Source organism: Curcuma longa, chromosome 8, assembly GCF_044706935.1.
Source record: "Curcuma longa cultivar G26 ecotype Majalengka, Jawa Barat chromosome 8, ITB_CL_G26_1.1, whole genome shotgun sequence".
NCBI lineage: Eukaryota > Viridiplantae > Streptophyta > Magnoliopsida > Zingiberales > Zingiberaceae > Curcuma > Curcuma longa.
Window position 1 is genome coordinate 11318458 of NC_133868.1, and position 26735 is coordinate 11345192.

At 36.3% G+C, this 26735-nt stretch overlaps 1 protein-coding gene across 2 annotated transcripts in view; it reads right to left on the minus strand.

The window, feature by feature from the left end:
- LOC141833422 (uncharacterized) overlaps positions 1–26735 on the minus strand; it is a 132461-nt gene that overhangs the window by 8257 nt on the left and 97469 nt on the right. For both annotated transcript variants that reach the window (XM_074720858.1, XM_074720857.1), the window contains exons 10-11: positions 11662–11731; positions 11361–11476 (exon numbers count right to left, since the gene is read on the minus strand). In XM_074720858.1, the coding sequence (XP_074576959.1) occupies positions 11723–11731 (9 nt within the window). In that variant the 3' untranslated portion in view covers positions 11361–11476; positions 11662–11722. The remainder of the gene's footprint in view (positions 1–11360; positions 11477–11661; positions 11732–26735) is intronic.

Consider the following 26735-nt stretch of genomic DNA (forward strand, 5'->3'; position numbering starts at 1 on the left):
TGCGTAGGATATATATACATTTCTGATGTTTACATTGCACATCTTTCTGTATTTCATGATTATTTCTTACGTTTGTCACATCCTTTATTTACGCATTAGGCGTGTTTTCTCCATTTCCTAGTTCGGAGGTCTGCTCTTGTTTTTATGCTTTTGCAGGACGGAAATGGAGCGGAGAAGGCGAAACGGAAGATTAAACGAAGACAAGGCAAGACAGGGTCGTGCCTCCAAGGCACGGCCGTGTCTCAGACCCCAAGGGGTCGTGCCCCCAGGGCATGCTTCAGCCACAGAGCAGCATCTTCCCACGGTCGTGCCCACCAGGCACGGCCGTGCCTCTACCCGTGCCACACAGAGCAGCAACTTCACATGGCCGTGCCCACCAGGCACGGTCGTGCCTTCATTCTGCAATCCAACAGAGAAGCACCAGCCCATGGCCGTGCCCTCCAGGCACGACCGTGCCTCTACCCGTGCTTCACCAACAGAGAGCCAACTGCCTATGGTCGTGCCCACCAGGCACGGCCGTGTCTCCGACCACAGAAGAAGGCTCATGTGTGTCTGGCCGTGCCTAGCAGGCACGGCCGTGCCTGCCTCCACGCTGCAACATGGCATGGTCGTGCCTCATAGGCACGGCCGTGCCCCATTTTCCAGAGGCCACCACACCCTGGCCGTGCCTACCAGGCACGGCCGTGTGACGGGGCCGTGCCAGCTGTGTACCCCAGGCCGTGTGGCTAAGCACGACCGTGTGGCGAAGGGTGAATAGTGGGGGCATATAAATACCCCCCTAAATTGCCCTAAAAAAGGGGGAGAGACCTTGGGAGTCAAGAGGAGCCACCGAAAACGCCATTCGGAGCAAGAATCGACGATCCATCCGTCCTTTTGGAGCTACTCCGCCGCATCCATTCCACCGTCGACGAGGAGTTTGCAAGGCGAAGAAGAAGACACATATTGATAAGTTTTATTTCCTTTTTCTAGGATCTAAAATGTATTTCTTCATCTCTTCTTCGTGTTGTATCCCCTCCGTCATGGAGTAGAACCTTAGATTCTAGGATGTAGGAGGAATCGAGGTGTATTATGGATGATTGATACTATGGATTTGTATTTACCATGTTCTATGATTTATTTGTGCATTTTGCTTTATGGATGTTGTGCTTTGTGCTTATTGGATGATATGATTATGAATGGTGCAAATCTATGAGGATAAGGATAAATTGTGGTTTAAGGAAATCTTAGGATCGTATGACCGGGGTGCCTTGTGACAGAAGGTGAACCTTTAACCGGACTTTCCGAGGAAATTCTTAGATTGCAATGAATCTTTATGAGAGATAGCTAACGGTTATTGATTGTTAGGGAGAGGTCCTTAATTGGATACCCGGTGACAGGGGGTAGGACACTAGTAGTATGCTGGAGTGCCCGGTGACAGCGGGAGAGCTATAACCAGGCTATCTGGGGTCATCTCAAACTAACAATCGTAACGTTAGAGGATTAGTGATTTATTCCGAGGAAACCTGACGAGGTCTAATTGGATATTTTGGTTAGAATCTCTGCAAATGTATGAATATTGAGGAATGGTAAGGAGTCCATAGTCAATCAAACATAATCTCGAGGAATCCGAAGTCCTAGGATCGTTTTCCCAAATCCTGTCACTAGTTGATTTTACTTCGATTGAGGTTTAGGTACTCAACTACACTCTCACTTTCCCCAATCTCAACCCAATTACATGATCTCTCCACTCTTCTTGTGATTGTTTAGTGATAGATTCCTCGGTCCCTGTGGTTCGATATCTTTTATTACTTGACGACATTCCGTATACTTGCGGAGTGAGGAGCGGAAAAAATATCATAGGGGAGCATCAACCTCTAATTGGCAAAACTAATCCTTTGTCCTATAACAGATCAACCATTATTCAACCTAATCTAACACCACCACTAGCTCCATCCATTCAACATCAACAGATCAACACTATATTATATCCAATAAAATAAAACCCTAATAGCACAAATTCACTGGATCCCACAACAAAACAAATCGAATCCAACAGTAACCCAATTCCCAATCAACAAATCTATTCCACAATCAAATCCAATCCATTAACCTATCCTAACAGCCAATAATTAATCTCAACCGAATAAGAATTCAATAGAACATCACCCTAAACTGAATCCTACAGACCAATCCAAGAATCAACTAGGATCCAACAGATCCACACCCCACAGCAAACCCTACAAACCGATCAAACAAAACCAAGGAAATCTCGATCGAACAGGACACACCAAAATCCAAAATCGACCTTCAATCTATTGCTGAAACAAAACTTAATCGGATTCAAGGGAATAACTCACCTCAAATATAGCTGATCGTGCCCTAAATCCACTCCGATTCCTCAGCTCCACTTCTCTGCCGAAACCCACCATCACCCCTTCGATCGGATTCCAGCAAATCGAGCTGTAAGCTCCATCAAAATCGAAAATCAACACCCAAAGATCTAAGAAATTCCTACGAAACCAAAAAATGTCACTTACCGATCAATCCCTCCGCTCTCGCCTCAGTCGCTTCGCGTCGATCGCCATCGCCCGACATCCCTCAACTACCCTCAGCGAGATTCCAGCCCGACGACTGAAGGTCCTAACTGCCAACAGCTTTCCTCGTCGTAGGCACCGGCTGTGGACAAATGCGGTTACGCGTCGGGGAAGAAGGAGAAGCAGAGGATTCACGATTGGGAAACAGAGGAGGAAGTCACGATCGCGACTACTGTGCTTATATGGATTCTCTTAACGGGTTTCGGGTTTAACCCAGATCCAATAACCCAATGGCTATTGGGTTGTTTTAATTTTGGGCTTTAATTAGCTAGTGGGTTGATATTAATTAGACTTTTAATTGGGCTAAGAGATTTGTTTTAATTAAGCTACATTATTAACCTAAATTCAAACCCAAATCTCTAATTAATCAAGCCTCTAATGACAATTATTAGAGATAATAACTAGCCCCCAAAATAAAAATTTCTCGTATCTTACAAAAGATGTTATGGTGATATCTTGGATTATTGGATCATGTGATCCTCAAACTATTCTTAGCTTATGCCCTTATAAAATTGCTCAAATAATGAGAGTATTTTTTAAAAACTTTACAATCAGACAAATTCAATTAGAAAAATTCAATTGGAATGTCAGATTGCAAATTATACAGGGGGAATTCTATCTATATATTTAGGAGTATTATTCTAGTTTTCAAAATTTATGGATTGAATTTTCTAATATAATTTGTACTAATGTGTCTAAATATTCTATAGTTGCTGTATTTGATTGTACATGAGATTAGCAAGCATGATCAATTTTTTATGAAGCTTCAATCAAATTTTAAAAATACTTGTTCTAATTTGAAGAATCGTCATCCTCCTCCTACCTTGGATATATGCTTCAATGAATTGCTCCATGAAGAACAACACCTTACACAAATTACTCTTGAACAAAAGAAAATGACTACAGGCATTTTCGACTAAGAAAAAGGCAAGGGCAGAAATATGAGTAAGGTTCAATGTTTTAACTGTAGAAATTATGGGCATATTGCTATAAATCATACTAAAAGGTTTTGCAATTATTGCAAAAAGTAAGGCCACATCATCAAAGAGTGTTTAATTTGTCCTCATAATCACCAGACTATTATTTTTCAAGCAAATGTTGACAACTCTTCTACTAAACTAACTCAAACTAGTTCCTCGACTATGTCAGCCGTCAATCAAAATGCTCAAACTAATGTTCTTACTCTTGAAATGATGTAATAAATGATAGTTTCAACGCTCTCAACTTTAGGATTTCAAGGTAATGGTAATCCTTTATTTAAATCTTGGCTTGTTGATTCTGTGACATCAAATCACATAGCTAGTTCAATTAATTTGCTAAAAAATATTCACCCATATCATGGTTTAGAATATATTAAAGTTGCTAATGAAAATAATTTATCCATTATTCTTGTTGATGATATTAGTCCAATTTTGAACAATACTTTTAACTCACTGACCTTTTGATAATCTTTTTTCAATTGGTCAATTAATTAATTAAAAATAACTATGATGTGCATTTTTCTCGTGATGGTTGTTATGTGTAAGATCAGATCTCGAGGATGGTGATCGCAAAGGGGCCTAAAGTTGGGTGTTTTATTTCCCTTATATATTTTTATTCTCAATCATGTTTCTTTAGCTTGTTCTACTATTGAGATTAATAAAAGTGAGATGTAACATAAACATTTACTACACCCTAATTTATTGTATTGTCTCATTTATTGAATTCTGATTTATTAGGCAGTAATTAATAATCAATTTTCAAGTCTTTCTGCTTTTGATTGTTCAACTTGCAAATTAGGAAAAAGTAAAATTCTTTCTTTTCCTCTTATTGGTAGTCATGCAACTAAATGCTTTGATATTATTCATAGGGATGCATAGGGAATTACACCTATTATATCTCATGCACATTATATTTTTCTCATTTTCGAATTCTTTACGGAGGCAAAGAGACCTCTTATAGATTTGTAAGACAATCACAAGTATGAAAGAAAAAAAAGATGAAATAAAAATAAACATAATTAAGACATGTTGTATTTTTTTCTCTATTTGGTGAGCTTACACATTATTTGTAACATACGGATATGTGTCATTAAGAGAACCAAACTCATTAAGTGATCTAACTTATATTTATTGAGGGGTTGAGTTATTGGATGTTGGGTTCATCTGTAGAACCTGTTAACCCGCACCGTTGTCATTAATGGGCTGATAACTGATGAGGTCATATATATAGAGCATGGTCCCGGTTGGATTAGGGATTGTGACAGATCTCTTCGCTCTTCATCAGTGAAGAGACTATTCGGAAAACCAACCCTTTTGTGCGCTTCTCTTCTCTATAGGATTCCCAAGTTTGTGGATGATGCAGATAAAGATGATGGCACTTTCGTTGTAATAAAGTCCATCATCTTACCTTTGCATTTATTTCCTGCTGTAGATTTTGACATAACTAGATCCTTGTTGTTTTGTTTTCCTTTATATGAGTTCATACATGTTCTAGAATTCATGCGGTTTAGGAAAACTTAATTCCCAACAAGTGATATTAGAGTCACGACTGTTTCATCGTTTCTATAGCGATAAAGTTATGATTTTCGTCAATTTAGTTGTTTCTATGCTAGATTCGGTTTGCTAGTGCAAAACTGTTGGGATATCTTATGTGAAAAATAACAATATACGTAGAGAAAATAGGATCTCTTCCAATGATCCATGCGAAAAATTCATACAAAGTTCTAATTAAGAGTTATACCTTTGTTGTGTGTCTTTAGTGTATTTCGCTAGTCCTTGGTTCGTCGGATCTATGCATGATCAGAATGGTCGTGCCTCTAATAGTATCCACATGAACATGATCTCAATTTCAGAGATGAACCACCTTAGTTGTACTAGCAACTTGGAATAGTTCACAAGACAAGAGGACCAAAAACACACCTTGTGTGTTTCGGCCAAGAAGAAGAAGAGAAGGAAGAAGAGGGACGATAAGCACTCTCTCTATTTCAAATTGCAAGAAGTCTTTTTGTATTCATCTAATGAATACAAAGGGTCTTTGCCCTTTGAGCTTCCCCTCCTTAATGCCCATGAATCACAATGAATACCAAAAACTCTTGGTATTCTTTTTGGCTCTTCATCTTTTATTCATCCAATGAATAGAATGTCTCTTAGTCTTCCTCTTTAATAATATTTCATTAAACCTTTTAATGAACATTATCCATTATTAAGTGGTTGAGTCTAATCTAAATAAATTTAACTCAGATTAGACTCAATCTCATAATCTAATTGGATTCATTTGAGTTTAACTTAATTAATCTAATTTCGGATCACATTTTAGTCAAACTAAAATCAACGTATCTCCGAAACATCGTGTTCTTTGTGTGTGACCCAATAGGTTCTCGTAACGTTGGCAATATATCTAAACCGCTTTAGACACAAATAATGAGTGATATCTAGCAATGTATCATTATTACCCAAGTCACGAGAAAGTCAAAATCTGACCTAACCTTTCCATATTTATTATAATGTATGACTTTGCCCTTCTATCCTTGATATCGAGATTAATCAATGAGGCATAGACCGTATCATCCTTTTATTAATCTTTGTGTTTCTTGATCCCCAAGTAGACTTACTCAAGCAAATGAGCTCAATATCTCATATTGACTTATTTGAGCATAGTCATGCGTTCTAGTAGTCCTTACTCGATCAAGGAGCTCATAGATATCACTCCTGTCATATAGGAGGGATAAATCTCATTTACATCATTCATATTCCTTCGCATAATTCATTACATACCCAGTGATCGACTTTTAGTCCACCCTATTACGGGTGATGTTTGACGATACCAAAGTATACAACTCATTATATAGAGAACCGTAATAACTTCAGGTCTAAGGACTATTCATATCAATAGTCACTATGAGAAAGTTTATGACACTCATATAATGATCCATGAAACTTTCTTATGAAGGTTCAATTCAATATATGTTTTAATATATACTCATGTGTCAATGTGATATCTCATATCCATGACTTGTGATCAAGTCATCAATTGACCTACACGCTAGTCTCAGTGCATTAATATTGTCCATGTATATTAATGCTTGACTAGGAATAGTTAAAAATAATGTTCTCTACATCATCTCACTACAATTCAACCAATTGATATAATATAGATTAGAACCTACTACCTAAGGATATTATTATACTTATTTATTTGACATAAATATGAAGTAAATAATAATCAAAACTTTGTCTTTATTAATAAAATATGATATAAAAAGTTTTCTAGTCAATCATCTCATGATTGACTTTAGGGCTAATACTGACAATCTCCCATTAGCACTAGTGTCAATAACTGAAATATTTAATACCTAGTGACCTAGTGTGACCATTATGCTTCCTCTGTGTTAAAGCCTTGGTCAAAGGATCCGCGATGTTAGCATCAGTCGATACTTTGCATATCCTCACATCTCATCTATTGATGATCTCTTGAATGAGATGGAACCGTCGTAGTATGTGTTTGGATCTTTGATGAGAGTGTGGTTCCTTAGCCTGTGCAATAGCCCCATTGTTATCATAGTACAGGTCTATTGGGTTCGCTATGCTAGGAACCACACTAAGCTCTGCAATGAACTTCTAGATCCAAACAGCCTCCTTTGCTATATCAGAGGTAGCAATATACTTGCCTTTTATTGTAGAATATGCGACTGTGTCTTACTTCAAATTCTTTCTGCTCACAAAACTACCATTCAAGCAAAATACATACCCTGACTGCAATCTAGAATCATCCTTGTCAGTTTGAAAGCTTGCATCATTGTAGCCCTTTACATTGAGCTCCTCAACACCTCCAAATATAAAGAAATATTCTTTTGTCTTTCATAAGTACTTAAGAATATTCTTAACAGCTGTCTAGTGACTTTCACCTAGATTTGACTAGTATTTGCTCATCATTATCAACGCATATGAGACATCAAGATGAGTACAGAGCATAGCGTATATGATAGACTCTATAGCAGATGCATAAAGAATCTGATCCATGCGGTCCCTCTCCTCCTTAGAAGAGGGACATTGAGTCTTCGAAAGACTCACACCATGTGACATCAGCAAAAATCCCTCCTTAGAATTCTACATGGAAAAACGATTAAGCACCTTGTCAATATATGTACTCTGACTTAAGCCAAGCAATCTGTTAGATCTATCTCTATAGATCTTGATGCCTAAAATGTAGGCTACTTGACCTAAATCCTTCATTGAGAAATAATTCCCAAGTCATGTCTTTACAGACTGTAGTGAAGGGATATCATTTCTAATGAGGAGTATGCCATCTACATATAAGATTAGGAAGATAACTATGCTCCCACTAATCCGCTTATAGACATAAAATTCATCTCCATTCTTGATGAAATTAAACGATTACATCATCAAATTGATGATTCCAGCTTCAAGAAGCTTGCTTTAGCACATAAATGGACATTTGCAACTTACATAACTTTTCAACATTCTCCAGATCTACAAAACCCTCAGGTTGTGTCATGTACATATCCTCGAGTAAATTTTCATTCAGAAATGTGATTTTGGCATCTATCTGTTGGATCTCATAATCATGGTAAGCTACAATAGCAAGCATGATCCGAATAGACTTAAATATTGCAACTGGTGAAAAGATTTTATCATAGTCTATGCCATGAATCTGCTTAAATCCTTTGGCTACTAGTCGCCCTTTATAGGTATGCATAATACCATCTATGTCAGTCTTTCTCTTAATGACTCACTTACACCCAATGGGTTTGATCCCCTCAGGTGGATTAACCAAAGTCCATACTTGGTTAGTATACATGGATTTCATTTCGGACCTCATGACCTCTAGCCATTTCTCAGAATTTGGGTTCATCACAGCTTCCTGATAAAATGTAGACTCGTTCAAATCAACAAGCATAACATCATCATGGTCAGACAAGAGAAATGAATATCTCTAAGGTTGACGACGTATCCTATCAGATCTGTGTAGAGCTTGGTCTACTTGAATAGGTTGTTACTCCATAATTTCTTGGGTAGCAAACTCATGATCTACAACACTTGGTGGTGCATGTTCAATTTCCATCAAGGTCTCAGTACTATTTTTTGCATCTTGAATTTCTTCAAGATAGATTTTACTCCCACTAATTCTTCTAGAAATAAACTCTCATTTTAGAAAAATGTCATTTCTAGCGACAAACATTTTGCCTTGCATGGAATTGTAAAAGTAATATCACTTCATTTCTTTGGGATATCCTACAAGATAGTACTTATCAGATTTGGGTCCTAATTTATCTGAGACTTGACATCGAACGTAAACCTCACAACCTTAATTTTTTATAAAAGATAGTTTTAAAAATTTCTATTAGTTTTAAAATTTTTTATTTTTTTATTTTAGGATTTTTAAGTCCATTTAGGATTTTTAGGATTTTGAGTCATTAAGAATTTTTTTTAGGATTTTATATTTAAAGTCCGTTTAAAATTTTTAGGATTTCGAGTCTGTTAAGAAATTTTCCTTTTTATTAGAAATTTTTCTTAGGGTTTGGTTCTATATAAACATCTTATGAGTTGATGTTTATAAAGGAAGAAGTTTTTGATTTAATAATATTTTTCGACAGTGTCGTTTATTTCCCTATCTCTTAGTATTCTTTTGAATTGCAGTTGAACCAATGGATTCAATATTGCTCGCAGGATAATCGCTATCATGTCCACGCTAGTTGGTATCAGAGCTCTTAGATCCCATGGATAGTGGTCGTGATCGTGGTTGTGATAGGCAGGTTCTGGCTGAGGAAGCCTCGCACTATGATCGTAGCACCCGAGACAAGATACTTGAAGATCTACAGAGACAAGTTATGGAGTTAATCCAGCATCTAGCGGTGAAAGATCTTGAATATCGTGAGGTACGTGGTCAAGATCGTAATAGACAGGTTTCGGCTGAGGAAGCCTCACACTGTAATTGTAGTGCCCAAAATCTTAAAGGTTGTAAGTTCTTTTCTTTTTACTTGGATAAAATTTTTTTGAGAAAGATATGGATGACAAGATCAAAATAGTCAGTGATCCAATTTATGACGAAGACGAGACCGAGTCAACCGACGAGCCAGTATATGATGAGGTATTTTATGGTGATGATTGTGAGATTCTAGATGGCAGGTTATCTGAGGATGTAGTGTATGTTTCCATCAGAAGTACAACAACCACTCAGAGATTTAACTGAGTTAATATTAGAGGATTTTCCTCCCATTCTGCCACTTACGCGACGACTTTTGATTCATCAATACTTAAGGATTTTTTATTTTAAAGGCACTATCCTGAACTCGAGGATGAGTTCTTTTTAACCTGGAGTGTATGATGTAGGAGCATCCAACAACACGATTAGTTTATGTCTTTCGATACAACTATATTCCCCTTCGAGCTGTGACGAGAAGAACTCGAGGTTACCAGCCTTCCTTTTAGGTCTTGAAAAAGGATGATTGAGACTACTGACAAGAAAGATGATCAACTCATGACCTCCTGATATCATACTCGTTAGTGGATTGACGAAGATTTCTAAAGTCTAGCAACTACTAATAAATTTTATTAATTTGGTGCTAGATGATTTTCTTCCTGGACGACCACCTGACACAACTCTAAACTCGAGAACGAGTTCTTTTCAACTTGCGGCGACTAATGCAGGATGATTCAAAGATTTTATTATTATGTTTTATAATTTTTAGAGTTTTTTATATTTAGAGTAGTTTATAAAATTTCTATTAGTTTTGAAATTTTTTATTTTTTATTTTAGGATTTTTAAGATTGTGAGTATGTTAAGAATGTTTTTTAGGATTTTATATTTGAAGTCCGTTTAGGATTTTTAGGATTTCGAGTCTGTTAAATTTTTTTTTTTACTATGAATCTTTCTTAGGGTTTGGATCTATAAAACATCTTATGAGTTGATGTTTAAAAAAAAGAAGTTTTTAATTTAATAATATTTTTCGACAGTGCCATTTATTTTCATATCTCCTGGTATTCTTTTGAATCAACAAGTTTTAGAAGATTATTTTCGGCGTTCGCAGTCGAACCAACGGATTCAATATTGCTCATAGGATAATCGCTATCTTGCCCGATGTTAGATACCAAATATAATATTACATTTTAATTTTTAAACTAAAATGTAATTTATTAGCGATAATCTTAATTATAGTTCAAATCTTAGTTGGCCACACAATGTGTTTTCCTTTGTGTCGGTATATTATGTGTATAATTGACACATTATATGAGCTATTTATAAGTTCATAGCTCACACGACCTTAATCAACCACCTAATATATCTTCCTTTGGGTTGACATATTATGCATATAATTTAAACAACAAAAAATTTATTTGTTAGTTGTAAGCTACCCTTAAACATATATCTGGTCTAAAAATAATTTTCTTTTGGGTCAATTATTTTCTTTAAATTTAGTAGCACGTGTATAAATAGACTTAAGAAAAATCCTAGGAAACTGAATCGAACAAAAGTAATCTACTCCACTAATAATTCTCAAGTGGTCCTCAGTGGAAACACAAATGGTGGAGTGATAACGACGCTATCAGTACCTGACATGGCTTGGTTGTGTCAATTGATAAGATCATGTTGGGTGGCAGGGACGGATCCAAAAATTAGAGTTAGGGGGGGCTTGACTTAATATAATGAATTATATATTATACTAAGAAAATTGTAGTGTGAATATAAATTAAGGAAATGGTAGTTACACTTTGTCTTTCCTCTTCCTTCCAAGAAGCGATATAAAGTGATAAACTAAGCAGAGTGGAAGTGATTTCTTTTCATTACCTTTCTTTTGGCTTCTTTTCGCTTCCTTTCTTTTCCCCTCAAGACGGTAAACACAGCCTTGGAGTTGAGGTAGTAATTCTAAATTCTTAGACGTTTTTTATCATCAGAATCTGTTGCTGCAATTAAACAAAGGTAGTAATTTTACGCTGCATCCTTTTACAAAGCAGTATGAAAGAATCAAATGAGAGTGTGCATACGTGAAGCAAAAATATCTTCCAAATGGAAAAAATGATTCATTGTAAAAAGCATTCGCTAGAAAAAAATGTAAAAATGAAATACATCTGACTGCATCTTCAAATACCTAGATTGCATATGTGGCAAATCCCTAGCAATCATTCAAACCACACAAATGCGCAGGACATTCACTGAACCTACATGAAGAATTAATTAAAAAATTCATAAGATAAATACCATGAAGAGAGTACATAACAAGTTTAATTGCAATTAGCAAACTATGGCACAGCATGTGTCAACATCACTACAATCCTGTCAAAACATTTGAATACTTGCCTATATGGCAAATCCTTGATCAAGTGCAACAAAAGTTTAGAATCTGTGTTTATTATGACAAGGAGTATTAGCTATATTGTTCTAAAGCAAGACATAAAATTTAGCAAGGCAGCCAGAAAGATTCAGTTGAGTATACCACTACCAGCATTCTAGAGGGAACGACATAGAGATCAGAAAAAAGGGCATAATAAGAACAGGGTGCAGCAAATTGAAACTTCTGCTATCTTGATGATATTAAAAGACTGTTGAAATATGAATAAGATCCAGAGTTGAACTGTTGAAACTTCTTCCATCATTTATTAGGAAATGGAGCTAACTTATCAGTTGACAGTGGAAGATACTAATTGTGCTTATTTTGATCAAGTCGATGAGCTCCATAATTACGGCACTCTGAATGACGAAAGCCTTGCAGAACTAGTTTGGGGGTTCTTCCACTATTGGGCCTTCGCCCACAATTATAAACGCGATGTGATATCGGTTGGCACTGGGAGCATTATCAGGTATCGTTTTCTTTTATCATACATTTCATGAATCAAGTCTATATGATAGTGAAGTATACTTAGAACTTTGCTAAAGTTAAAGGTTTATCGGATGCACAAAGTTTCTGCAAAAATATGCTCCAGAATGTAATGTTTTACTGCCCGTTCTCGTTATTCTGATCGTTTAAGAAACTAATGATTAGTTATCTTTCAATTGTTAAGCATCATGAATTGGTTGCTACTTGCTAGTTGTCCCCGGCTGCAGCAGCCAGCAGGGCAACAGCCGTGCCGGGCTGGCGGCAGGCCGATAGGTTCCACAGACCGCAGGTCCGCAGCGGCAGGCCGGCAGGCAGCGCGAGCAGCAGCAGGCCGGGCTGCCGGCAGCAGCTGCGTGAGCGGCAGCAGGCCGGAAGTGGTCGTGTGAATGGCGGCAGACCGGCGTTCACACTGGTTGTGGTCGGGACTCACCGTCCGGTGGCAGAACTATGAGAGGAAAGAGGAGAAGAACGAAAAAATTACCCGACTCGCCGTACGCAGTGGAATTCCTCCTCGTCGCCGTCACGCGATGTTGCGCTCCGCCTCCGCTCTAGCCTGTCGCACTTCGCATCTTCGCGAACCCAAAAAAAAATTAACCCTAAAAAAATTCCAGAAAAGAGGGCTGGGCTACAGCCCAGTATAGCCCACGATTAGATCCGTCTCCGTTGGGTGGCACGATCATGTTGATGTGTTGAGCATGCGACCATGTTGGGTGAGTACAGTGCTTGACACGACCTAGCCGTGTCAATTGATATTACCATGCTTGACTTCTCAGCATGCAACATGACCTAGCCGTGTTATGCGACACGGCTATGGAGCATCTTTTCCGCCCAACGTGCCACATGGTCGTGGCCGCCCAAACCCTAACCCTAATTTGGTGTAAAACGATGGTTTTCATCTATAAAATGACCATAATTATCGATGTTCTTCATGTTCTTTGTGAAAAATATGAAAAACTTGAAAACATCACTACCCTAGGTTTTTCTTTTCATGATTTTTGACAAACAAAAAATTATTTTTGTTAGTATTAGCCCTAAAGCCAATCATGAGATGATTGACTAGGAAATTTTTGTATCATATTTTATTAATAAAGATAAAGTTTTAGTTATTATATTTATATGTTTGTGTCAAATGAATAAATATTATAATGTCTTTGGGTTGTAGATTCTAATCTGTATCATATCAAATGGTTGAATTGATAGTGAGATGATATAGAGAACATTACTCTTAACTATTCTTGGTTAAGTATTAATATACAAGGACAATATTAATGCGTTGAGACTAGCATGTAGGTCAATTAATAATTTGATCTCACAAGTCATGAATATAGGATATCACGTTGATATATGAGTATATATTAGAGAATAAATACTAAATTGACCCACCATGAGAAAGTTTCATGGATCGTTATATGAGTGTCATAAACTTTCTCATAGTGATTATTGGTATAATAGTCCTTAGACCTAAAGTCGCTACAGTTCTCTACATAAGGAGTTGTATACTTTGGTATCGTCAAATGTCACCCGTAACAGGGTGGACTATAAAGTCGATCATTAGGTACAATGAATATAATTATACGGAGGGATGTGAGTAATGTAGATGAGATCTATCCCTTCCATATGACGGGAGTGATATCTATGGGCCTCTTGATCGAGTAAGGACTATTAGAACACATGGTCATGCTTAAATGAGTCAATATGAGATATTGAGTTCATTTGCATGAGTAAGTCTACTTGGAGATCAAGAAACACAAAGATTGATAAGAGGATAACACGGTCTATGCCTCATTGATCAATCTCGATTTCGAGGATAGAAAGACAACGTCATACATTATAATAGATATGGAAAGGTTAGGTCCGATCATGACTTTCTCGTCACTTGGGTAGCAATGATACATTGCTAGATACCGCTCATTATTTATGTGTCTAAAGCGGTTTAGATACATTGCTAATGTTATGAAAACCTATTGGGCAACACACAAAGAACACGATATTCAGAGATAATTTAATTTTAGTTTAACTAAAATGTGATTCAAAATTGGATTAATTGAGTTAAACTCAAATGAATCCAATTGGATTATGGGATTGAGTCTAATCCGAGTTAGACTCATTTAGATTAGATTCAACCACTTAATAATGGATAATGTTCATTAAAAGGTTTAATGAAACATTATTAAAGAGAAAGGCCAAAAGCATTCTATTCATTGGATGAATAGAAGATGAAGAGCCAAAAAGAATACCAAGAGTTTTTGGTATCCATTGTGATTCATGGGCATTAAGAGGAGGGGAAGTTCAGGCGGCAAAGACCCTTTGTATTCATTGGATGAATACAAAAAGGCTTCTTGCAATTTCAAATAAAGAGAGTGTTCATCATCCCTCTTCTTCCTCCTCTCCTTCTTCTTGGCCGAAACACACAAGGCGTGTTTTTGGTCCTCTTGTCTTGTGAACCATTTCAAGTTGCTAGCACAACTAAGGCGATTCATCTCCGAGATCGAGATCGTGTTCGTGTGGATACTATTAGAAGCACATCCATTCTGATCGTGTAGAGATCCGGCGAACCAAGGACTAGCGAGATACGCTAAGGGCATGCAACAAAGATATAGCTTTTAGTTAGAACTTTATACAAATTTTTTGCATGAATCATTGAAAGGGATCCTATTTTTCACTGTGTATATTGTTATTTTTCACATAAGAGATCCCAACAATGGTAGCAAAGCTACTTGCAAAAGATTGTGCAAAGCTTAGTGTGTATATGTGATATAGAATTGAACATATGTTTTATTATGAGTTACATGATCGTTTAAGCAGTTTGTCTAGTATGCAACAGTTTGTGTTGATCAAACTAAAGGATTGTAGCATCTTCATACATATTATGAATGCGTGCTATAATCCGATTGCATTCGACAAATTATCATAACCTAAGGTCTTCATGATGATTGATGTGGTTGCGTCAATTTGGTGGGAATAGATTGTGAAAAAGTTTCACGAATTATTGTGAACAGATTGTGCAATTTTTATCGCAAGGATGCATCAACGAATTGTGAAGGGTCTCGGGTTCATCTTGATGGACCAGCGGGACCGCCGTGAGGTTTTGACTCATAAGTCATATTTGCAATTATAGTAAATCATGTCATAGATCTATTGTGGATGTTGTATGCCATGGTGCATGATTATGGCTCCTTACCCAATGAGATTGGATTTGTGTGTGTGTGTGCATAATGTAATTCATAATATGACCTATGTGTCGTGTCTTTACCTCTATATTTCTAGTTGTAAAATAAGATTAGATTCGAATGTAACTCGAGTTTTCATTAATTTGTAATGTACAAAATAAGGAGTGCTAGTCTACTGGATGATAAAGTTACAAGAAGGATGTCGATGACACAGGACGACCAAAGGAAGCACTTGGAGAAGATACTATCCCTATATTGATCTTTCGATCTTCTTATTGGCTTGAGAAGATCGTAGTAGATGGGTCTTAACCATGTCATGTTTATGTTTAGATGTGGACATATACTATTATTATATGTGATGCATGTTTAGTTAGTATTTTATCGTAATTAAGTTGACTCAATATGCCTACCAAAGTTTAGTACTCATTACTATTTTGATCAATTGTGGTTGGGGTTACCAAAGCAATGTGACTCGATTTATCTTGATAGAGTGCGACTAGACAATTGTGATGTCTGACTATTGAATTTTGGATGAGACTTAACTAAGTTACCTTAATTGGATTGAGAATATAGAGGTATATCTCAAAAGTTAGGCAAACAAAAAAAATAGTCTTGTTCACCCAACTATACAAAAGTTGCATAAGATGTAATTGGTAAACGTTGCCTACCTAAATTATACTAAGTTTTGGGCAATTAGCCAAAACTAATTCAAGATGAGGTATAATATGAATCTTATCTCATGAGAATATTGTCGCTATTGGGTTTGAAGCTAGTAGTGTGGGTGAATTGCGGTTGCCTACATTCATAACTTACCCCTACCAAAGCTCTATAATTTAGTGGGAGCATTATTTAATTAAAGGCCTAATTAAATGATTTAGATATGATACTTATTTTTATATTTTATTATTGTAAATCACCATGTCGTCAAATACGTCCAATACTCTCTCTATGTGATCTGTCCTTGAGAAGGACAAGCTCAATGGAGCTAATTTCCTAGACTGGTATAGAAACTTGAGAATCGTTATCAAGCAAGAATGAAAACTGTACGTCCTAGAACAACTCATTCCTGAAGTACCCACCACTACCACTACCACTACTTTTGCGGAAGATGCTTACAAGAAGCATCAAGATAATGCACTAGATGTGTAATGCCTTATTGCTTGCCACCATGAACTCTGAGCTTTAGAAGCAACATGAGAACATGGATGCTCACGATATGGTTGAGCATCTTAAACAACTATATCAAGGGCAAGATAGGCACGCGCGCTTTGAGGTGTCTAAGATACTATTTGCATGTAAGATGAAAGAAGGAATTCCTGTAGGAACTCATGTACTCAAAATGATTGGGTATGTTGAGAATCTTGAAAGATTAAGATTTCCATTGGGCTAAGAATTAGCTACTAACCTTATTCTACAATTGTTGCCAGAAGGGTATAGTCAATTTATCATGAACTATAACATGAATGAAATTGACAAGTCATTACCTGAGATGCTCAGTATGTTAAGAACTGCTGAACTCAATCTCAAGAAGACTAAGTCTAGTACCGTACTAATGGTACAAAAGGGCAAAGTTAAATGGAAGCCCAAAAGTAAGTGTAGACCCAAGCCAAAGGCAAGACCAAGACTACTACACTAAAATCCAAAGGCATGGTGTCTAAGGCAGGGACCTGCTTCCACTGTGGTGAGATCAAACATTGGAAGAGGAACTACAAACTCTACCTAGATGAAGTTAAGAAAAAACGAAGTAAGAATTCTGCCTCAGGTATATATGTTATAGAAGTCAATCTTTCTATTTCTTCTTTATGGGTATTAGATACCGATTGTGCATCTCACATTTGTACCAATGTGCAGGGCCTAAGAAGGACTAGAACATTGACAAAGAGCGAAATGGACCTATGAGTAGGCAATGACGCAAGAATTGCTACTATAGCCATAAGAATATATTCCTTATCTTTGCCCACAGGGCTTGTTTTAGAACTAGAAGAGTGTTATTTTATGACTGTTTTAACTAAGAATATTATTTTCGTTTCTTATTTGGACAAGAAAGGTTTTTCATTTATAATTAAAGATAAATGTTGTTTTAAACTTTTAAATGATATGTTCTATTGTAGTGCACCTCTGATGAATGAACTCTATATTCTAGACTTTGAAAATTCAATCTATAACATAAATACCAAACGGTTCAAACTTAATAATTTGAACTAAATATATCTTTGGCATTGTCACTTGGGTCACATCAATGAGTTGCATATCATAGCTCCAAAAGGATGGACTTTTGGAATCATTTGATTTTGAATCATATGAGGCATACGAATCTTGTCTTCTATACAAGATGACAAAAATTTCTTTTAATGGACACAGTGAAAGAGTGACGGACTTGTTATGATTCATACATACTGATGTATGTGACCCTTTCAATGTAGTAGCTAGAGGAAGCTACCAGTACTTCATTACTTTTACTGATGATGTCAGTAGATACGGCTATGTGTATCTCATGGAACACAAGCCAGAATCCTTTGAAAATTTTAAGGAATTTAAGAATGAAGTATAACTTAGCAAAAGTATTAAGATACTTCGATCAGATCAAAGTGGTGAATACCTTAGTTAAGAGTTTCGTGACCATCTAACTGAGTGTGAGATCATATCTTAACTCACTTAACCTTGAACACCATAGTGGAATGGTGTATCCGAGAGGAGGAATCATACTTATTAGATATGTATGATCGATGATGAGTCAGACGAATCTTCCTACTTCCTTCTAGGGATTTGATCTAGAGATGGTTATTTTCACACTTAACCGAGTTTCATCTAAAATCGTCATAAAAATACCATATATTATATGGACTGGGAAGAGTCCTAAGATGTCCTCTAAATATAAAAAAACTCTAAAAATTATAAATAATAATAATACAATCTTCAAATCATCTTGCATCAGTATCTCATTAAGAGCCCATCCATATGCATGGTTTTTTTAACATAATTTCTTACATATATCTCTTAATGTTCTTGGCTTTAGTCATGAGCTTGCGATAGTTTTCTCTTTTCATTTCCAATGTAATATCTAGTTGCTAACATTAATAACATCTCCATATTAAATGGATCAAACTTTGCCCAATGGAAAGAATATGTTACATATCCTTGAGATGCATGGACTTGGACTATGCATTAAGACACAATCGTCTTGCACCCATGACTAGTGCTAGCACTGTAGAGTAGAGGGTTGACTTTGATAAGTGGGAGTGATCTATCGCATGAGTCTGAGCATCATGAAGCTCTCAATTCCGAGACCACTAAAGGTCTTAATAACTGAAGAGGAGGATGCAAGATCTTTCCTAATGAAATTAGTAAATCAATTTGTGCATCAAACGAAAAGGTCAAGACAACCACACTTCTCTCGGAGTTGATATTCATGAGGTATACTGGAAAGAGTAACATACGAGACTACATTATGGAAATCTAATCTCGCCATGAGTCTAAAGGCATGCAACTCGAAATGAAAGAGAATATGCTAGTGACATTTGTTTTAATGTCTCTGTCTACATAGTTTAGTCCTTTTAAGATATCTTATAATACTCAAAAGGAACAATGGACATTAAATGAGTTTATTGCTCAATGTGTGCAAGAAGAAGAGAGACTGAGGCGAGATACATCTAAAAGTGTTCATTTAACATCCACTCATTAAGGTTTGAGTAGCAAAAAAAAGAGGACCAATAACAAAAACCAAAGGTAAACAAACTACAGATTATAGGGTTTATAGGCATAAAGAGCAAAAAAAAAAGCAATATAAGGATTCTCCTTGTTTCTTCTCCAAGAAGAAGGCCACATGAAGAAGAATTGCCCCAAATATTCCAACTGGTGTGCTAAGAAAGGTAAACTTCTTAACTTTATCATTCGAAAGTAAAGTCAACGTAACTTAGCTATTGTGTCTAATGATATTTAGTGGATAGATACTAGTGCTACTACTCACATAAGTATCACTATGTAAGATTATCTCATGAATCGACTACCGCTTGATGGTGAAAGATACATATATGGGAAATGACAAGAAGACTAAAGTAGAGTCCATAAGTGTTTTTAGGCTTTATTTAGGAACTATTGCCTTTCTGAATTTGAATAATACATTTTATGTACTGTCTTTTAGATGGAACTTAATTTCTGTTTCTTATTTGGACAAATCTGATTATTGTTATTCATTTAGAAATGAAATTTTTTAATATTTTTCTAAATTTAGTGTTCATTGGCAATGATTCTTTGATTAATAAGTTGTATAAATTAAACACCTTAACTCATACTATTGACAATGAAATTATAGCAGAGTCTTTGTGGGGTGAGATACTAATGACTGTAATTTACCTACTTAACAAAGTGCCCAGTAAGGCAATGACTAAAACCCCATACGAGATGTGGATGGGTATGATGTCAAGCATTACACATTTATGCATCTGATATTGTCTAGCTAATGTTAGGTGTAATGAAAAGAAACTAAACTCAAGAACAATGAGATGTCATTTTGGGGGATACCTTGATAAGACTAGGGGCTATAAATTTTATGACCCCTTAAATAGGTCCTTTTTAAGATGAAAAATATCAATTTTATTGAGGATAGCGGGAGCACTAAGGTTAGAGACGTACCTTTTGAGGAAAGCATCGGCAATCCTTCTATGGTCACTATAAGTGCAATAAGTAGTGATATGATGCCCATACCCTACATTATGGTGCACATCTAGTGAGAGTTATATATGAACCAAGATATACCGGTATCATCTCTAATGCAATTGGAGGAACCTCAATTAAGATTGAGATATTACCTCATATTGATGAGCAAATACCTCAACCACCTCAATCGCAAGTGCCTTTATGACAATCCACAAGGCAACGAAGACCCATGGCTTCTAGTGATTATGTTTATCTCAAAGAGCATGATTTTGACATTAGATTGGAAAGTGATCCTACATCTTTTCAAGAAGTCAAACAACACTCTAATACCAAGAGGTGGATCGAAGCCATGAAAGATGAGTTAAAGTATATAGTAGACAACGACGTTTGAAAACTTATTGAATTACTTGAAGGTATGAAACTCATTGATTGTAAATGGATATTTAAAATCAAACAAGATTTGAAGGGCAATGTCGAAAATACAAGGCTCACCTTGTTGTCAAGGGATTCACTCAAAATGAACAAATTGATCACAAGGAAACTTTTTCGCATGTGTCAACAAAAGACTCCCTCAGGGTAATTATGACACTTATAGCTCATTTTGATTTAGAGCTACACCAGATGGATATAAAGACTGCATTCCTTAATGGTGACATTGAGGAGTCTATATATATTGTGCAACTGGAGAACTTTGAGTTTGAGGACTCAAAGCGCCTAGTATGTAGATTTAAAAAGTTCATCTATGGTTTAAAACAGGTATCCTATCAATGGTACCAAAATTTGATCAGGTGGTTATTTCATTCGATTTTATAGAGAACTCTGTTAATCAACACATATATATCAAGTTCAATAAAAGCAAATTTATTATAATTGTTCCGTATATAGATGATATATTACTGACAAATAATAATAAAGGGCTACTACAAGAAACTAAGTCATATCTATTAGGTAATTTTGAAATGAAATATCTTGGTGAAATATCCTTTGTCTTAGGCATACAAATACGTCGCCATCGTTCAAAAGGTATTCCTGGACTTTCACAAAAGATCTATATTGAAAAGGTGCTCAAACGGTATGACATACAAAACTATGCACCTGGTGACACACAAGTGTCTAGAGGTGACAAATTCAATTTGCAGCAGCGTCCATGACTTGAACTTGAAATAAAGGAGATGTAATAATTTTCTTATGTGTCAATTGTGAGAAGTCTCATGTATGTACAATTTTAATCGCATCCGAATATTACATACATAGTGGGGGTGTTAGGCATATACTTAAGTAACCAAGACTAATACATTGGAAAGCGGTGAAAAGAGTGATGCAGTATTTGCAAAAAAATAAAAGGATACATGCTCACTTATCGAAGGTCAGATCACCTGGAGGTGATTGGATATTCAGACTCTGACTTTGCTAGATACTTGGATAGCAAGAGGTCCACGTCATGATACATCTTCATGCTTGTTAAAGGGGTTATATCATGGAAAAGCATCAAATAGACGCTAATAGTCACTTCTAATATGGAGGCAGATTTGATTGCTTGCTATGAAGCATCCACTCATGGAATTTGACTACAAAACTTCATCACAACATTGTAAATCGTTGATGGCATCGATATGATATTAAAAATAAATTGTAATAATAAAGCCACAAAACTTTATACCAAGAACAACAACAGTTTATAGAAATCAAAGCACATCGACATCAAGTTTCTAGCGGTTAAAAAAAGTTCAGAGTCATTAGGTGATGATAGAGCACATCAACACAAATTCCATATTGACAGATCTACTCACCAAGGACTTGGTGCTTAAGGTATTTTATGCGCATATTATGGATATGGGAGTTCTTCCATTAGAGGAAATACTCATTTAATAAGAATTTATATTTATCTTTGGTGCTCTATATTTGTTAATAGACACAAATATTTTATTTTTATATATGGAGTATGTACTTAAGTTCAAACATTCATATGTATTTTTTAAAAAATCTAAAATAAAGTTATCATAATTTATTAATATAGTTTAGCATATAGTACTTGTAAATATGATATAAGATTCCTCTTGGAATCATGAGGTTTAGATCATGATTTATTGATGTAGTTTAATATAAAGTGCTTGCAAATATGATTAGGATTCTTTTGAGTCATTAGGACAACTAGTTGAAAATTTAAATCTACAAATCATATTTCATGTACAAATCATATTTCATGTAATTTCTATACTACACATCTACATCTTAATTTATATCATTAATAACATTGATATTGTGATTATTGTAGAGCTTGTTATAATCATATTCTAATAATTATGACCTCGTTAGTCCTATATCAATGGAGTTAATGGACAGGATTATTTTTTAGGGGTATTTATACTCATAAAGTTTGGTATTATTGTTGACATCAACTAAGGTTTAATCATATGTTGTATACAAATTAATATAGCTCAAGTGGAAGATTGTTGGATTTTATCTCTATTTGGTGGACTTGCATGTTATTTGTGACATGCGGAGTATGTGCCATTAAGAGAACCAAATCCGTTAAGTGGTCTAACTTATATTTATTGAGGGTTTGAGTTATTGGATGTGTGGTTCATGTGTAGAACCCATTAACCCGTACCGTTATCATTAATGGGCTAATAACATATATATGATATGGTCCCTGTTGAATTAGGGATTCTGATAAATCTCTTCGCTCTCCATCGGTGAAGAGACTATAGAGTCGTCAACCTAGTTCCTTCGGAAGACCAACTCTTTTGCTAACTTCTCTTCTCCATAGGATTCTCAAGTTAGTGGATGACACAGATAAAGAGGATGGCTTTTCCGCTGTAATCAGGTCCATCATCTTACCTTTATATTTATTTCTTGTTGTAGATTTCGATGTAACTAGATCCTTGTTGTTTTGTTTTCTTTTATATGAGTTCATACATGTTCTATAATTCATGTGGTTTAGGAAAACTTAATTCCAAATAAGTGGTATCAGAGCCATGGTTGTTTCATGTTTCAATAGTGATAAAGTTAGGGTTTTCATCGATTTCATTGTTTCTATGCTAGATTCGATTTTCCTAATGCAAAACAAGTTTTTGTTTGTCAAAAATCTTGAAAAGACAACCCTAGGATAGTTATGTTTTCAAGTTTTTCATTTTTTTTATGAAGAACATGAAGAACAGCAGTAACCACCATTATTTTTTTTCATGAAAATCATCGTTTTGCACTAAATTAGGTTAGGGTTTGGGCAGCCACAACCGTGCTGCCAATCACGACTAAGCCATGTGGTGCGCTAGGTGAAAACCCAAGTTGGCTAAGGGAGGTTGCCCAATGCAGCTATAACCATCTAGACAGTAATGGTAGACCATTGATGGTCAACTGTTGACATTTTGACCCAGTCAACAGAGAGAAATAATGGTCAAGTAATGACCATTAATTGATGAGTTAATGATTGCCAAAGTTCGGAGCTTATAAAAGGAGGCTCCTCTTGGCCAGAGTAGATTGAATAATTGATTCATTCATTAGAAATCAACTCCTCTACGTTCCTTTCTACTCATCATCTTCCTTTGCTTCTCGATGATAGTGTTCGAGTATATACTCAATTCGTCATATACAACTATTGCTTGGTTGCGAACATGGTTAAGTCGTATTATGAAAAACAAACATCCTATGAAACCTCTAAGTATCACCTGACGAGATGAATCTGTTTTGAAGAAATAATGTTTAACATAGATCTCGACAGTACTAGCAACCCTCCATATTCGGCTCACTCAGTAGCTCAGCACTCGGTCTACTTGGGTCGCTCAACATTTGGCCTACTTGAGCCACTCGGTAGTTGGATACTTGACTGACATTTGTCCATCTTGACAAATCAAATAAGTCTAGATCTTTTGTATTCAACATTTCATTTATAATTTTATTATTGCGTCCGGCAACAATATTAAAGAATAAGATTGTCCAACATCATTTACTTCATAAAAAGAACAATGGTTGGGTGGGTTTATGCAAGCATAGTTTCAATCCATTCAAGCACACTTCAACCTTATACTTTATGTGACCAATTCTAGTTAGTATATACAATTTGCCTCAGTATTGGTTTGATTTTTCTAAGGTGATCGGTCTTCCATGAGTTTCAATTTGACATAAATTAAATGTAAAATTTTCATCGTCCATGCAGAATCTATTATTTTTCTTAGTATGTAAACCTCACTATTTAAGTGATGGGTGAGATAACAATTATCCTCCGGGCAATATTGATTCTATTGATTGACTGTGAACATCAAAAATCAATCGTCTAAAGTCTGTTAATTTGAAATAATTCCAGGAGATAGAAAATAAACGACACTGCTGAAAATATTATTAAACTAAAAATTTCTCCCTAAATATTAACTAACAAGATGCTTATATAGACCCAAAATCCTAACTTGTAAAAGAAAGAAAAAATCCTAATAGAAAGAAAAATTTCTTAACGAACTCAAAATCCTAAATAAACTTAAAATCCTAAAATATACAAAAATAAAACTTTTCAAAATTACTCTAAATACAAAAAAATTTAAAAATTACTAAAAATAAAATTGATAAAAAAATAGTAATAAAAATATTTGGATCCTCGTATATCAATCGCCTCAAGTTGAAAAAATTCATCCTCGAGTTTAAAGTAGTATCAGGTGGTTGTCAAAGAGGAAGATCCTTTGACATTAATTCTGTAGAATCCACCGTCATCTCTATTATCATCGCATCCACTACTTGTTGCAATTCCAAATAGGTAAAGTGGCCTACTCCGCAAGCTCCTTAATCACTATAGCGATCCACGACCACCAGTCCAAACATGCATATGATGATGCACAATGTGTAGGATCGATAGAACGCACTAGAGGGGGGATGAATAGTGCATTGTCGCTTTTCAACCAATTTTTGATTAACGAGTTTAAAACTTGCGAAAGCGAGTACGAGTACGTAAGCGAAAGTAAATTGAAACACACAAACACAAAGACAAAGTTGTTTTACTTGGTTCACAACCCAAGGCTGCTACTCCAAGGTCCATGGTTTAGGACCGTTTCCGACGGGCAATCCACTAATAGACTTGTTCCTTACGAACACAAGTCAAACGATACAAAACACAATTCAATAACAAGCTAGTAAAGCAATTCACAATGAAACCTAAACTTGTTACCAAAGAAAGAGGCCGAAGTATGCTTGATCGTCGTTTCCTTGCGAATTCGGAGTTGCGGCGGCTTTAGGGTTGCTTGGAGTTGCTTAGGGTGCTGTCGTCTTGACAGAGTGCTCGTATATGTAGTAGAAAAAGTAGCCTTGAACCTCTGGTTGAGATCTTCTTTTATACAGTTCTCAAGTCAACTTGACTCAAACTCAAGTCGACTTCAGCTCATCGTAGATCCATTTTCTTTATAGTGACTTTGTCCTCAGGTTGACTCGAGTCCACACTCAAGTCGACTCTAGTACAACGTGGCACCTTCCAATAACCTTTGCCTTTCTGCTGTGTTATCTGTGCTCAAGTCGACTCTAGTCCCATCTCAAGTTGACTTGAGTCCGACGTGGAGAAAATCTGAATTACGTCGACTTCCGTTGCGGTTGACCAGACTCAGGTCGACTTGAGTTTCACTCAAGTTGACTCCAACACTGAAAATCTGGAATTTTTTGCTCGGAGTCTAAGTGTTCAATTTCTTTAACCCTACATCAAGAGTTAGCAAAATAACATGCAAAGTAAGGGTTTGGAGAGTCAGTTCCTAGAACTGTCTCTTGGTCTTAACTTCAAGTCTCCAGTGAGATCCTGGGTTAGATCAACGTCTACTGTTTCTCTTGGGAACGCGTTTTGACCCACTCCACTCAGGAGAATTTACCTTGTGTCAACCAAGTCCTCCTGACTCGTTGGACTTTTGCTTGGCTCTGTCCTCAGCTTCCAGGATTTGCTACTGCGATTCTCCTAACCGCCCAGACTTCACCATATCCTCCGGTCCTCCTGGTCGTACATGACTGAATTTTTTCCACGCCCCTTGGTCCTCCTGACCTTGCATGGACTTTTCACCTAGTGCCTTGACTCTGCCAAGTCTTCAACCTGACCCTCCAGATCAGGACTATCAAGTGCCTAGTCTCAACTAGGACTTAGTCTTTTGCCTAGCCTCAACTAGGACTTAGCTCAAACCTGTGCTCCTTGCACACTTGGATTAACAATGTCAGCTCAGCAATACACTTAACTTGAATCTAGTGTCATTATCAAAACTAAGGTTCGATCGTCTGGTGCTCCCTGCACCAACACAATGAATAACACCACCACGCATATAGCCACAACGCTCACCACTGTCTTTGTCACCGCTACCTTCCCCATGATTATTAGAGCCAGTCGTAGTAGATCCAATGAGCCGCTACCCACCTCCAAAGCATCCCAACGATTGAGGCTTGGAGCTCTGCTTTCCAAGATCCTTTCGCAGGAGGTCAAAAAAGAAATTAGAGCAGCTACATTAACTAAAACTGACAAATTAGTTGACATGTAATTTGAGAAAAAAAGATTAGTAAGACATATGCACC